At 55.5% G+C, this 15,382-nt stretch overlaps 1 protein-coding gene across 1 annotated transcript; it reads left to right on the top strand.

Moving 5' to 3' along the window:
* The first annotated feature begins 3,051 nt into the window (after positions 1–3,051).
* Positions 3,052–9,525, top strand: CXCR5 (C-X-C motif chemokine receptor 5). Its single transcript, XM_009482301.2, has 2 exons — positions 3,052–3,105; positions 8,449–9,525. Exons 1-2 carry the CDS (start codon positions 3,067–3,069, stop codon positions 9,523–9,525), a joined length of 1,116 nt encoding a protein of 371 aa, XP_009480576.1. The 5' UTR covers positions 3,052–3,066.
* Positions 9,526–15,382: the final 5,857 nt, after the last annotated feature.

The following is a 15,382-nucleotide window of genomic DNA, read 5'->3' as shown; positions in this document are numbered from 1 at the left end:
GTTTATCCAAAACGGGCACCAAAAAAACCGGGAAAACGCATTTGCTTCCTCTCCCGTTACCATTTTTTTCTAGCTCCTCACATCTACAGCTGTCTTTGGATCGTTCTTCACCACGACGCTCAACATCAGCAAGATCAGCACAGCCTCGTCCTTAATTTCTCTCTTTTGTTCGCTCCCAGACTACCTGCTGCCCTGCTGTGGGGCTGCTGCTGTGTCCTGAACTGCCAGCCCCGGGGGCAGAGCTCCCTTGGAAGCCTCTCTCTCCCACCCGATGCCTCCCTCTTCCTTTTTAACGCTTCTGCGGCAAGCATGGCAAGAGAAAAAGGAACCCAAAAAGACAGGCGTTGTGCCTTCAAATGCCAGGAGAGTGGAAAAGCCGCATCTCACCTGTTGTCCTGCGGTGCCTGCTTGTTGGCCGGCGGGCGCAGCAGTTGCAGCTGGAGAAGCCTCGACTCCCCCGTTCCCGCGGCCAGAGGCACACGCTGGGCACGACCTTTCGTTCCTTGCTGCTGCTGCTGCTCTGGCCCTCCTGCGCAGGAACCGGCCTTTCATCTCGGCTCTTCGCACGGCTAAGCGTCGCGCTTCGCAACGAGATGAACGGGAAATAGCACGCTCTAACCTTAAAAGAACACATGACAACAGAAATTAACAGATTGGTAAATATGACTAGCATTAGGCAGCACATACTTCACAAAGCTCCAGTTATGGCAACAGCAAATAAGACAAATGGAAAACATTAGAAGTGAGACGATTCAAGAGCCAGAAGCGATCTGGCTTTTCTCGAGCAGAGCTCAGAAAGTCAGCGTAGCGTCAAACTGGTCACCGGATGTGCTTGCTAGTCACATAGTTAAACAGAAGAGAGCAACTTCAGGTGCAAGTAGTGCGTTTTATCATCCTTACGTAAAGCTGAATAATTTCCTAGTATCAGAACACCTTACAGAAGTTAATGAAACTGTATGTTCCTGACGATACAAGAACAGTTCTCCACCAAGAGCGTGTACCCGTGGCAGAAAATCAGAGTTCAGCCAGGAATTCCCGTGTACAGCCACCAAAACATTCCGCAAATATTTAGCGTCGAGTTTTGTGACGATTTTCTTCCACAGTCGGTTCCTTACCTGCCTGTGAAGTGACATTATTTTTCATTTACATTTCTTTTCTCCCCATTTATTTTTCTCCCATGCTCTTCTCTCTCTCCATCATCTTTCCCGCACTCCATGTTACAGCAACACATGGATCCCATAGGTGATGCCTGTACGGTGAAATTGTTTGCATGCTTTGGAGCGGGCTCCCCGAACCCCTGTCATTCCCACGCCACGTCTAAGGGCCAAGCTCACAGCCTGGGGGGGGTTTCCAGCCTACGGTTCCCCGTAGCTGCATCATGCAGACCCGTCCCTCTGACCCGAGACGTTCTGCAGCATGACTGTCACCTACAGACTCGCAGTACCTTAATTTGCATGGTACTTCTGCTTTGCTCACGGGGTCATCGGGGCTGGAGGGGGTGGCACATTTGTTGACAGTCACGAGCTGTCTCACGGACAGAGCCGGTCCCAAACGTGCCTTGCCGTGGGGAGCAGCACCCTTGTTGCTAGGCCTTAAAGGAAGTCCCTGATGCTGAGTGCTCCACCCTCCAGTTGTAGCTGAGTGAAAACATCCTTCCTAACTTCTCTGTCTGCCGGCACAGCGGTGCCCCATTTCTTGCCTCACCCCACAGCCCCGGCAGCGCAGGGCCTCGGGACAGCCGAGCCACGCCGGATGGGGCTCGCTTAGTCCGTACCCCCCGCACCGGGCAGGGGACGCAAGGCACAGCATGAGCTCCCCACGCTCTCCCTCCAGCTTTGCCGCTCTCCAGCCTCTTGCTTTTTGGAGAATGGGTGCCCAGAGGCCAGTGCATTGGGCGGGCATGCGCAGGTGCACACGCAAACGTCCGTGGGGCGGGGGAGGATAGCAACGTCCTGAGGGCAGCAGGTCCACCACCAAGTTGGGATCACCGGGGCCCCGCTAATAAGCGTAAGGAGCGAATGAAATCAAATGTCGCTCACCAGAATAACGCCGCCACCTCCTCCTTCACCAGTCTGAGCCCCACCAGACTCCTTGCGGGTACGGAGGCTTTGGCGCAGCTGTGCCTAGACAAGAGGAGGACGGGCTCGGCGCTTGTCAAGCCACCTCAGCTCCTCACAGAGGAAAAGCTTTCTGCCAAAATGCCAGCTGCGACGCTGCCCTATCTGCTGACCCAGGCTGGGGCTTTCACACGGTGAATCTGCTGCTGCGACATTAGTGGGACAAAATGCCCATTTCCTTGAGAAGAGGAAATCTCAATTTCCCATCTCTATTATGGGCGAGACGAGCGCTGCAGGAAGGTGTCTAATCAAGGGGGCTTCGCTGTGTGTCATGCAGCAGACCAGCCTCTGCTGGCTAGTGCCCTTCCCTAGGCATGCGGCGCGGCCACCGAGGCCGTGCTTGCCTGTGCAAGCCGCTGCGTGCCCCCCTGAGCCAAGGTGAGGGGCGACGCAGCGGGAGAAGGAGCAGAAGACGTCCGCAGGTTGCTGACGTTAAAGCAGCCAGGAGGACCCTGAGGCAGAGGGCGATGGTCACGCAGATCAGACCCGTGCATTTCATCTCAGGTGTCTTCAAAGTCTTGCACGGCTCCAGAGAGGTGCCCAGATCCGGGAAGATTTCTAGTAAGGGGGTCCGGTCCCTCGGCGCAGAGCTTTCCAAAGTCTTTCGGACCGCCTGGGATGAGGACGGCCGTGGGCAAGAGCCCTGGAGGTTTCCAGGGAAGGCCTATAGACGATTCTGGATCTTCCCTGGTACAGACCAAAGGAACGTGGATTCTTCACGCTATACGTTGAAAAATCAACTTACGGCACTAAAGAAAAAGGTGATAAACCTAGATGCTAATCTTTACATCAGTTAGGTCACTCTATGCCTGGAGCTCATTTGCCTTGCAAATACTCTATTGTTACATGCCGGGTCCCTCCCTACTCACTTAAATGACTAACTCCACCCCAAAAAAGAAGAACTTTTGCTGAAACTGCTGGAGGAGAGACAGATCCTGCCCCTGAAACCATGGGGCCTGTCAGCTACTCATCAGAGACCTATGACTTGGTGAGTTGGGCCTGGCTTTGCTTGTTTGAGAGGCTAACAGGGAGAGCAGGTACAGCTGGGGTGGGCTGAAAGACCTGGTTTCTATTTGTCCGTCATCTCCCCTCCCATTGGCAGGGGGAGAGCTTGAACGATTTCTTATGCCGGCACAATCAGCCCTCGCATCCCTTAAGTCTGGACTTGACCGACGAAGGGACTGCAGGCGACAGCGCTGCAACTCGCAGAGAGCCAGCGTAACGGGGCTGCAGCCGCTATGATCCAAGGGTGCCAGGTATTCCCTTGGGCACAGCTGCCTAACTACTGGGACCTTGCACGCCGACGTTCCAGCGAGCGCCGAGCCCGAGCGCCGTCCTTGCACGGATGGGGACCGAGACCACAGTCGCTGCCGAAGGGCTGGGCGGCTCGCTGGGAGAGCCGGGCTGCTGCAGCCCTGTCCCACGCTGCCAGCCCGTCCCGGTCTCTGTTCCCTGCTGCCCTGCTCTCTGCGCAGCCATCGACACAGTGTGGGTGTAAAACGCTCGTTCTGAGTCGGGCGCCTTTTGCAGCAGCCTTCGGCGGTATAAATGACTGTGCACACAGCGTGCAAAGCCCTGGACATCTCTCATCTAGTGTCTTTACATAACAGGAATACCCAAGCAAATGCAATGCTGTCTGTCCGCCTGTGAAAACCCTTGGTACGGCTATACATGCTCCTAGCCCTGCTTGCCTTCTCCACAAACAGGCGGCTGTAGACTCTGCTGAAAGGGGAATATGCAGTGTATTTTCAAGAGGGGAATTTTAAAGAGGGGAAGATAAATTGCAAGTACTTCTTCTAATAGGGAGCGATGACACTGTGTATTCTACCCATAGTTCTCTCCCCTGCGTTTGCAAGTGAAAGAAAGCAGCTGCACCTTAGAGTATCTTGTGCTATCCAAGGGGAAGTCCACAGCAGTGCTATCATTAGCTTGGTTTTCAAATGTTGCAGCTCAGAATTTATTTTTTAATACAGTGGCTCTCTGCAGCAGACCTCAGTTTTTGTTTAGTTTCTCTAAAGAGAGATATGCTGGATTGAATTTTTACCAATTTTTCCGTCCCTCCTTTGTCCAATACACCAGGGAAGAGAGAGAGGAGATGTCGGGGGCAAGCCCTACCCTCCTTATTTTTAATATTCATCCAGTATAAAAATCCTTTGCGAACGGTGGTTGTTTCCTTTAGAGCTTTTTTGCAGAAGACACTTCTCTTCCTGACCTCTGCTGAAGTTCAGGGGCAGCGCTAACGCTGGCTGAGAGGTTAAAACCAAACTCTCCATTAGAAATCTGTCCCACAACCAGAAAACCAGCGAAGCTGAAGCGTGCCGGCTGCCTGCCCGCAGCGTGTCACGCGCTATAAGCAAGCGGCTGCTTGTGACAAAACTGCGTCGCTTTTAACGCAGGGGGATTAAGTAGCGCTGGGATTTGTTCTTTGTACGCAATACTTTCCAAAACCTTAGCTTAGCGATTTTACCTCTGCCATGAATTGTTCTAAGTTACTTGCAGCAGCAACCTACCCACAGAGATTTGCAACAAAAAAAAAAAGCCTCAACAGTGTCAAAGCGGCGACACAAACCTCGCCCCATGCGCTCACCAGGGAGGATCGCTTGACCGATTGAGCAAGCGTGGAAGGAAAAAATGAGATGAGAACATTTGCACCGAAAGGGCATTTATCTCAGTATTGCCCACTGAGTGCAGCAAGGGCCTAACCTGAACTTTGATACCGTATGGGACCACTCGTCTCTGTAACCTTGGGGAAAAGTCACGTGCCCAAAACGATAACCCCCTTTCTCCATAGCAATACAGCTTTGCCCGCTTAACCTTCCTCAGCTGCAGGCTAGAGAAACAAAGACACGGTCGCAGAAAGACCACCGAGATCTCCACCAGGTCCCCTGAAGTGCTGCAGGCCGCTTTTCATTGTAATGGGACCAATGTGACTCAAGAGCCTTAAAGGCACCTGCGCCACAGTAACGCGGCGTTTCCACAGGCTTTGCTCTTATTTGTGGGTTTCCCTAGTTCAGCACCCAGAGAGGGGACGAGCGGAAGCTCTGTCAGTAACGTGCACCGATGCGGGCAATTTCGGTTTTAAGGCGCTGGGAATGAAACGTGCTTCTCCCAGCCCTGGCATGGGCTAGAAGGGAATGACTCGTGTGGAAAATCTCTAATAGTGCACAGGCTGCTTCTCTTCTGCAGCCAAATGTTTTGATCGCTGGCAGTTGTGGGGAACTGAGAAAAGCAGCTGACATGCAGAGACCAGAACAACTCTGAGGTGTGGGTTACAGGGGGAAAAGGGATCCCTGAACAAAGAGCGCAGAGGAACGGGCTTCCCAGGCATGCACTTGACTGCTCGGTTACAGACAAAAAGCACCGCTTTATCGCCCACCTGCAAATCTGGCTGCAGCTGTATTGCAGGAGACCTGTACAAAGGCCCCCCGCGCGCGCACTGTAGACTTCTCCCATCCCAGATCAGGCAGCCACCTGCTTCCAGACCTAGAAATGGGAATCACAGCAGAGTCCCCAAAAGCCCCGGCTTGTCACACTCAGTGCATCTCCTGCAGCTCTGGTCCTTGCCCTTCCTGTCTCAGCCTGGACTCTGACCTTTCATCCTCTTTATTCATCTCCAACTCATCTCTGTCCGCTCCCACCCACACTCGCTGCTCTGCTCGGAGATGCACATGAGAGGACGTCTCAAACACAGCTCAGCGCACGCTTCCCCTGCCCGTGGCGACCGGCTTCCAGTAAGAGCCCTACCTGCCATCTTATCAGCAATCAGATGGTGGCTGATAGCGGCACTCAGCCTCCGCACCTCCGGCTCGTAGTGCAAGGTGACGCTAGAAACCATTTGGCAGCCAAAGCCATTGAACACATTGGTGCAGGCTGCCCATCTGCCATCGTCGGTGGTGCCGGCGTGGCTCCAGGCAGCACTCTGACACTCCAGCCAGCAAACCCATCCGTTTCCCATCGATTCCTTTTTCCCTTTAAAGCTGGAACCCTCCAACCTCTCCCCAGTGAAGTTACCCATTCCAACACGTGTTCGCTTAGGGCTTTTCAGCACAGTCACGCGTGCATCCTGGGCAGCCAGGTTCGGTCGCTGCACCAAATTGCAAAGGTTTTTGTGTCGGTTTTGGTTTTTTGGGGGGGGGGGGGACATTCAAGGATCTGGCCCTAGCCAGCATATCACAGGTTTCTGTGCATGTTGGTAACTCCTGACACAGGGTCTGGGTACGGACTAGGCAGGAAAGATTTTCCAGCCAGGGAGAAAACACATCGGGAGGGATTTTTAAAGGCTTTTGTCTTTAGCAGCAACCTTCAGTCTCCAGAATCATACCCTAAACTGGAAAAATAATTGTTCTCTGGGAATACGAACGCTTCTCACCAAACGCTTGCAGCCCCACTGTTACGTTAGGGGAAGACAGTCACGCGTGTTTGAGGTTTTGGGCAAGGAGGACTCTCAGCCCCCGAGAGGACCGGCTCTCGCCCATTCGGGAGGAAGCACTGTGGCATCGCAGCACAGCGGCAGCACCGCTGGGTGCAGAGCCAGCGGGGAACGGCGCTGTGGCAAGACCAAGAGTAACTTGGGTCAGACCGAAGTCTGTCTGGCTCGATGCTCTTTCTGGCAGTAGCCAAAGGTAGAGGCCCAGGGAAGAGGGCAAGAGCTGGGCAAGCTTATTCCGCACTTTCCCCAAGGGCTCGCTCGCCCTCCTACCGTCCACTGCTCGGGGACCGCCTGAGCCAGCTGCCCATTCCACGCGTTCGGTAACGCTCCGTAGACTTCTCCCCCATCAACATGCCTGGGCTCCCCTTGGAGCCACGCAGGTGGTTTCAGCAGCACAGCAGTTCGGGACGACCGCTGCGATGTCACCTCTTTACCTCAGTCACGTGCGGAGGCACCCAGCGCGTTGCCTGGGGAAGGCTGCCTGAGAGAGAAGAAAGGTAAATCAGCCTTCTCTAGCTAAGCACAGCGCAGGACTCGAGGCTGGTCACCGTCATTTGGCTTGGCAGCACAGGGAGGTGGGGGGGAGCAAAAGCCTCCCAAGTGAGCTCTAAAACTGTTTAAAGCAGGGCTAGTATTTTTAGATGGGAACTTTGGCTGACAAGGGAAGGAGCAGCAGGTGCAAACGGCTACAGCTGGCAGTGAAAGGTATGAAAGCAGCAAGCAGAGACTTCCGTTGTGGTTGGCACCGAAGTCTCAGCACTGGTCTCCAGAGAGGGTGTGGGTGGGGGAGCTCGGGGTAACTGCTGCCGAGCTCTTCCCAGTTGTCACTAATTTCTCAGCTTGCCGCAAGCCTCCTGTGCCACTCTTTTTTCTGCCTGCCTGCATCCGAGCCCTTTGCTTTTGCCAACGCCCAGCTCCCGTGAGGTGCCCGAGGCCAGCCGGAGCGTGCCTCCCGTCCGGGGGCCTCATCCCGAGCGCAACTGCAGCTCTACAGCACCGGGGACTCGCGCGCGGTCTCAGCCCAAATACGGGCTGCTCACCTGGCAAGGAGCTACAGCAGGCCGAGCGCAAATCGCATCTGCGGCAGCTCCGTCACACTTTCCTTTACCGGGTATCAGCCCGGGGTCCAAGTGGTGTTTTCAGATTCCCTTTCCTGCTCTGGCTGCAATTAATTCAGAACCGCAAGGTTTACCAACAGAACAGATTTCTCTCTCCGGCATCCCTCCCCACAGCTATGGCACCAAGGCGCCGCAGAGGCGTTCCTCCAGTCGTGCTTGAACAGCTGCCCCACACCTTTCTCTGAGCGCGCGGAAAGCGATCCCAAGCACGGCTGCCGCTGTCCCCGCCTCACCTTGCTCTGTCCCAGGCAGCTCCGACGTCTCTGAGGAGGAGAGGCAGAAGGGGACAGGAGCGGTGCACATCGCTTGAGTTAGCACATCGTGCTCTGCGGCGAATCCCACCACCTTCGTACCTGACAGCAGGCAGGATGGGGACAGTCGGTATCAGAAATGGGTGGAAAGATCAGGAAAGCTGGTAGAGGAGGGTTCCGTGCCACATAAAAAAGCAAAAGCCACCGGCAGAATATGAAACCAGAAGATGAAACTGGTCATATGTCTGGGCACCAGAACACCCCCAAATACGCTAGTTAATGATTACAGGCCGAGCAGCCCTCGCTATTGGAGATCGGGACAACCCTCTCCACGTGCCGCGGCACCTCCCGGGACCCGGCACCAGCAGGGCCTGCCAGGTCATCACGCCGCAGACAGGCAGCACCTCCTCCTGACGCAGGCGGGCTGCGGGACGTGGGGATGCTTGGCTCCAGGCCTGCCAGGTGCAGCTGAGGGACTGGGTTCTCGTGTTCAGAAACTCCCCTCTAGTAACCAGACTCTCTCTGTTCCCCAGAACCAGGTGGAGGTGAGTGGTTACTATGAAGCCGAGAACACCACCCCTTCTTTGGAGGGCTACTTCTGCTTCAACCCAGACTCATCCATGGTCGGCGACCAGAGAGACCCCTTCAGAAAGGTCTTCATGCCCCTCATCTATCTGCTGATGTTTGTATTGGGGACTCTGGGCAACGCCCTGGTCCTGGTCATTTTAGAGAGGTTCAAGCGGTCTCGCACTACCACGGAAAACTTCCTCTTCCACCTCACCCTGGCCAACCTGGCACTGCTGCTCACCTTCCCCTTCAGCGTGGTGGAGAGCTTGGCCGGGTGGGTATTTGGGAAGTTCCTCTGCAAGATCCTCAGTGCTGTCCACAAGATCAATTTCTACTGCAGTAGCATGCTGCTGGGGTGCATCGCGGTGGACCGCTACCTGGCCATCGTCTATGCAATCCACACCTACCGCAAACGCAGAGCTCGCTCCATCCACCTCACCTGTATGGCTGTGTGGCTCTGCTCGCTGCTTTTGACCTTACCCGATCTCATCTTCATGGAAGTCTGGACAGATGACAGCAACCGCAGCATTTGCTATTTTCCAGAGGTTGGGATCGATGGCAACAACGTCTGGCTGGCGACCCGCTTCCTCTACCACACCGTGGGCTTCTTCGTGCCCCTACTGGTCATGTGTTACTGCTACACAGCCATCGTCCGGGCTCTATGTCAGTCCCAGCGCCTGCAGAGGCAAAAAGCTGTCCGCGTGGCCATCCTGGTCACGGGCGTCTTCCTGCTCTGCTGGAGCCCGTACCACATCGTCATCTTCCTGAACACGCTGACCAAGCTAGAAACCTTCACCAAGAACTGCGTCCTGGAAGACCAGCTGGACACGGCCATCATGGTGACAGAGGCCATCGGCTTCACACACTGCTGCCTCAACCCCATCCTCTACGCCTTCATTGGAGTCAAGTTCCGTAATGACTTCTTCCGGATCCTGCAGGAGCTTGGCTGCATAAGCCAGGAGACCCTGCAGGAGATCCTGGAGGTGACGAGGAAGGGCAGCGGGATCGAGTCTGACAACACCACCTCTATCTCCACGTTCTAGCTGGGAAAGGCTGCCTGCAGGGCAGAACCGTCCTGGGGCTGGCCTTCCCAGTGGCACGTGTGCTGTGGCCTCAGTCCCAAGTTTCACAAGCGTCCCCACCACTTTCTATACTCCGCAGAAAACCGAGGTCCAGTAGCCACCAAACACCCAAATCCCACCAGGTACCTTCCCTGGCTCCTTCTGGTTCTCACACCTGTAGAAATCCATCTGGCAGCTGTTGGCTGTCCTACGGTCACTTCGGCAGGGCCGGATGAACCTGAGCACGTTAAACCTGACGTTTCCACCTCTCCCTTGAAAGACTGACTGCAGGCGTCCTGCGCACGGAGTCAGGCATGAGACTGGGGTGCCGGGGGCGAGAAAAAAAGCGCAGCCAAGTAAACGTGGAGTTGTGTCAGTGAGCGAGGGCTGAGGACAAAAGCTAAGCAGGTCTCCGTTTCACCGACTCAGGTCGGTAGAGACGTGCCCAGAGGAAGCAGCAGGACTCAAGGGCCGCGGCAGCTGGAACGAAAGAGGCAGGTAGGACCGGCGGGAGATGCAGGGCTCGCTCCAATAGCAAGGGCACACGGTGCGGAACGGTCTCTGGCTGCAGTATTGCTCCTCCTGCTGCGTGACATCCCCCCGGCCAGCCACGGCACGTCAATTTTCCCAATTTGGCTCGCGCCAGGAGGTCCTGCCATGGACTCAGAGATTTGACTGTTGCAGATTCCTTTCCCGACATCAACCGCATCCTTTCCCACTCACTTCATGTGTTTTACTGCTGTTAAGAGCTCCAGTGAGTGACTGCTGAACTAAATGCCTGACTACGCAAAAGCTTTCCTTTATGGAAGAAAGCTGGCCGGAGAGACGTCTTCTATCTTGACTGAGCACAGGGGAGATGACCCACATGGCTTTGTGAGGCTGAACGTGTAAAATTTTTTTTTTTTTTTTTTTTTTACAGCTAGGTGTACAGTACTTTGTGGGTTCTGAGAGCAAGGAGACCCATTGCCCCCGAGTAAGGAAAAGAGCTCCTCTGCGTAATTTCTGTTTGCTTTTAGCAGGCTGAGAGGGGACATAGTGTTTTGTTTTGCGCTGCCGTTTCCTGATATTTTTGCTCCACCTGCATCTACGGGGCTTTCAGAGGTTTAGTGCATCCAGCTTTGCACAGAGCAAACCTGGGCGCTGATCTTGCCACGAATATCCAGCAACTGCTTAGATCAGGGCTGCTTGATAACAATTTGGCCCAAAATAAGAGCGGCAGCTTTCACCATAATTAATAATTGCACCGCAAGCTGGCGCGCGGGGCAGCCCTAACAGACTCGTGCAGCCTGCTGCTTCCTAGTAGGTCTTGTCACAGTATAACATCGCAGTGCATGCACAGCATCGCTCCGTGACATTTCTCTTGCTAGCTAAGCAGTGCTGTGGCCTGAACTGTACAAGAGCCGTATGTACCAACTGTCACACGAGCACGACCCTAATCATGAGCACGCTTTAAAATCCACTCTACCGTTCACCTTGCTTTTAAAGCAAAGAACATCGTCAGTTCTCCTGCTGCAGCAGCAATTTTGTGCTAAACTCGCTTCTGAAGTTCAACCTGCTAACAAAGGGCTTGCTTGCAGCCAAACTTCACCATACCCAAGGGCCCCACTAAAGAGACCAGTCATTACAGAAGGGGTCACGTCACGCCAGTCCGGCTCAGGCAGAGAGCTCAACAGCTCGTTCTCAAATTGTGACTCGAGGAGAAAACTCCCCAAGCAAGGCTCTTTATACAAAGTGCGGTCCACCATTTCCTGCAGCGCTGCATCTTCAAAGCTGAAACCTGCAGGTAATGGCGACCGTGGTTGTCCAAGCACGTACGCGCAGCAGAGGAAGCGCCGCTCTCTGAAGCCTGCCCTTGTTATCTCCACGGTTGTACTGGTGAGCAAATCCGTTGCAGATGCATCATAAACACCTCCCCAACCCCAGTTCTGATGGGAACCGTGTTCCTACACAAAAACGTTAAGAGTGTAAAATTCTTAGCGTTCACAAGGTAAAAAGAAAATCTGAACGCAAAATAAGGGTGAACAGATTACGCATCTATTGTTACTATAGTTTTTAGTACTGTTATGTTGGTAAACTTTTAGAAAGTTTTGACGTGAGCTGTAATAAACAGTTAAATAAAATACAGTCTTCTCATACATAGGGCTTGCAAACAGTTGTCTGCAGTGGTGTTACTTTTGCAAGGGAAATGCATCAGAGCGCGCTAAGAGTGTCGATGGCACCTTTCTGACAAGCGTTGCTGTTTGCACGTGGAGACCATAGGGTTTGTAAGAGCACCTTGCTCAGACTTCCCTTCACCAGTGCTGCAGAAGGCTCCGCTGCGTTTGGAGTCGGTCCAGACCTATGTTAGCTCCCGGCTTCAAAGAGCCTCTTCCACCAACTGCAGGACCTCCTGTCCCGGTTTTACAGCAGCTGCTAACCTGAGTGGAAAGCCACCCTTGCACCCGCGTGTGGCTCAGCCTAGCCTGCGGAAGGCTTGGCTTGGAGCTGGCAGACCCTTCCCCAAAGAGCAGGCGTTGCTCCTCCTGCAGCTGACTGCAGCCAGCCTTGCTGAATGGCAGTGAGAAGAAAGCAAGAGGAACTCTCCTTCACCGCAGAGGAAGCTGGGCTTTCCACTCAGTGAAATCCTCCCCGTCTCCCCGAGGTCTGCGTGGCCGTCACATGCCTTGGCCCAGAGTGGGCTTCCCGGTAAGCGCTCACGCTGCCAGAGCCGCCCCCGGACACTGCAGCCCTCAGGCAGACTTTCAGGCTCCCCCGTGGAGCCCTGCTCGGCTCCCAGCCCACTGCTACCAAGTGGGGCGGCGGACAGGCTCCGCTCCCCCCCAGGCTGCCAGGAAGGGGGACTAAGGGCCGAGGGGAGCTCCGAGGCAGCTGCTGCAGGGAGCCAGGAGGTGGTGTGCAGGCAAGGCCACGTCACCACCATCCACAAGCGTCCACAGCGCACGCTCGTGAGACCCCGGCCCCGGGCTCTGCTCTGCAAACAAGGCTGAAGCAGACAACCCAGAGAAAGCCCTGGTCCCTGCTGAAGGCAACCCCAAAGAAGGGGACACAAAGACCCCCACAACAGCATGCTGCTCTGCATGTCCCACAGGGTGAACGAGTTCTCCCAGGAGACAGAGCTGGGGTGTTTCAGCAGAGCATCCTGCAACACACACGCAGCGATCACGGGGCCGTAGCAGGCAGCGGAGCGTGCACCTATGAGCACCAGCCAGGGAACGCATGAATGAATGCGTGCCTGGGAGCGCTGCAGAGAAGGGGCTCTCCCCATGCCCTCGCACCCCTCCTAGCAGCTCTAGCACCCCCTGCCCTGCTGTGACTCACGCACAGTTTCATTTTCCTTATCAAGAAGCGGACCTGCTTCTTCACCCCAATCTCCCAGAACCAAACAGATGCTCAAGCTCTTCAGTATCTGTACTGCTGCCTGCCATGTCTTCCTTATTTTGAGCATAGGTGGGCTCTGGATGTACAACAGCACGGCCACCGAGGCCCGTGAGCTTGGGCCCTGGGCACCATGCCACATGCACCGCCCCGGCTCTGCGTACAGACAGCGGCACAACCCCTTTCTCTCTCCGAGCCCCCAGAACCAGCCTCTCGCCCCGCTGCTGCCACAGCGTGCTCTGCATTCGCTCTGGCTCCCCACAAACATGCGGCAGCTATGGCACACGTGAGCTTTGCCGGGCCGCGAGATACCCAGAAGAAGGGGGAACCGTGGGGCTCCAGGCACCAGCGGACAGCTTGGGCAGCAAGCCCCTGCTCTAGGTCACCTCTCCACCTTGCAGTCCTGCCAGAGACTGGAGGTGACCAGGGTGGCCCTGCCTGCTCCACCCCCCCACCACCACCCCCCCAGCCCTGCACATGCCCCTCCGCCTACCTGGGAGGATGGTCCTGTCCCATGTCCTGCGAAGGCAGTTCCCCGGTCCCGGTCCAGCTTCCGCTGCCCGTAAGCAGCGGGGCCCGATCGCTGCCCGCTGCAGGCAGGGCGCAGCCTCGTGGCAGGAGCGCACGCAGGTCTGCGCCTAAAGCGGGTGTCCCAGCTCCGCCAAGGAGCTCACAGCCATCTCACAAAGGGCAGGAGCTTCTCTTCAGATGGAGGCACGCAGCAACCGCCTCGAAGTCGCAGGAGATGGCACCTGCAGCACTGGAAGCCACACTCGCAGCTCAGGCAGCGAGTCCCTCTCCCTCACCTCCCCCTTCCCCAGGGGCCTGCAGCTCTCCTGCCAGGCACAAGCGGCCGGGAGCAGATGTGCTCAGGAACCGCCACGGAGGCAAGGGGGGGGCCAAATGAGGCCGTTTGCCTTGTGACTGTTGCTTGTTTGCAGCAGCTAAAAAAGATGATCCATTCCAAGCCACAGGGGCTGGAGGATGGGCTGGCACGGCAGAGGGTGGGAGAGAGTGTCCAGCACAGCCCAGACTTAGGCAGCAAAACCCAGGTAACGAAAAAAAGGTAACAAACCGCTCCGAGCTGCGCGGCCGGGTCTCGTCCGATGCCGGGGAGCCGGCACGCAAGTGGCCGAGGAAGGCCAAATTGTGCACCCCGCGCAGAGCACGGCAGGCGAGGGGGCTGCCTGAAATTCCACAGGAAGAAAACTCCAACTGCAGCCAAGTCTCAGCATACCTTAGGCACAGATGACTCCTGCAAGCCAGAAGAGCTTCTCTCCTCTCAACCAGAGCCCCAGCTGATGTAAGGTATTTATAGCGGGGCCAGCTCAGCCCCTCTAATCAGCCCCAACCTGCTGCAGGTGATGCTGGCTGAGCTCCCGGGGCTGGGCTGAGCACACCAGCTTGCAGCCCGGCAGAAAATCCCGCAGACCACTGAAGACAGGCACAGGGTCAGGTTTTGAAATTTGTCTTTTTAATAAAAAGGCACCTATAAAACAGGTCAATACATTACAGGCAGCACAGATACCCAAAAACAAGCCTAAAAATTGTTTCAAATAAAAACCAATAAGATGTCTTCACATATTGTATTTATATATTTATATTTATATATATATTTATATAATGGTACAAAATGACTGGGGAAGTTTCTCCATGGGATGACAGAGAACAGGTCAGTCACCATTACCTTGACGTGAAAGCTAATTCCGGGTGTGCGATTATCTGACGTACTGAAAGATGCGGTTTCCCAGCGTTCGCTTTTTTGGAGCTGGAAAAACACGGCGAAGTCATGGCTAAAACATGGGCAAACCTTTTACTGTGATTAGGTGGAGTCAGTACACAGAACTCAAGCCGATAAGCCGAGCAATAAACTACAAGACACGAGACTAGACACAGCTCACGGCAGCGGGCAACCGGCTGACGGCAAACCCTGCCCAGGTCTAACAAGGACTGGCTGTTACTGAGCTTCCAGGGAAGCTCCTGCCATATTGCTGTTCACAGACGCGGCTGGGAGCGGCGCCCGGGGCAGAGGGGTGTTAGGCAGCGCTTCTCCTCCCCGTTGTTCGGCCATCGCGGCGGTAGGGGTAGGGCTGGCTCCAGGGCGGTGGGATTTTGCGGAGGAGCGCCGACTGCCGCTCCGAAGTCCCCGGCTCTGACCCAGCGTCGGGATTTCCCTTTTGTATCCAGGGCTGCTGAGTCAAAAGGCTCTGCTTCTTACTCATTTGTCACCAAAGGACAGGTCTTCCTCCTGCCGCCAGGCAGAAATAGCATCACGCTGCCCCGTCCCTGCGAGCGGGCAGCGCCAACTTCCCCAGCACTGCACAGCGGCGCGCCGCAGCTGGCGGGCTCGAGCTGACGCGGGGACGACGGCGCTGCCGACGGAGCAAGGACCGCAAGCCCCAGGCAACTTCTCAGTTGGGCCGGGCAAAAGGGACGACAGGGAAGGTACGGACACGTGGCGATC

The sequence above is a fragment of the Pelecanus crispus genome, chromosome 19 (genome assembly GCF_030463565.1).
Source record: "Pelecanus crispus isolate bPelCri1 chromosome 19, bPelCri1.pri, whole genome shotgun sequence".
NCBI lineage: Eukaryota > Metazoa > Chordata > Aves > Pelecaniformes > Pelecanidae > Pelecanus > Pelecanus crispus.
Note: the sequence above shows the minus strand (reverse complement) of the source record. Positions and strands in the feature narration are given on the sequence as shown.

Coding starts and splice junctions, on each gene's coding strand:
- CXCR5 (XM_009482301.2), top strand. CDS start 3,067: ATGGGGCCTGTCAGCTACTCATCAGAGACCTATGACTTG. Junction 3,106..8,448: donor CATCAGAGACCTATGACTTG/GTGAGTTGGGCC, acceptor TCTGTTCCCCAG/AACCAGGTGGAGGTGAGTGG.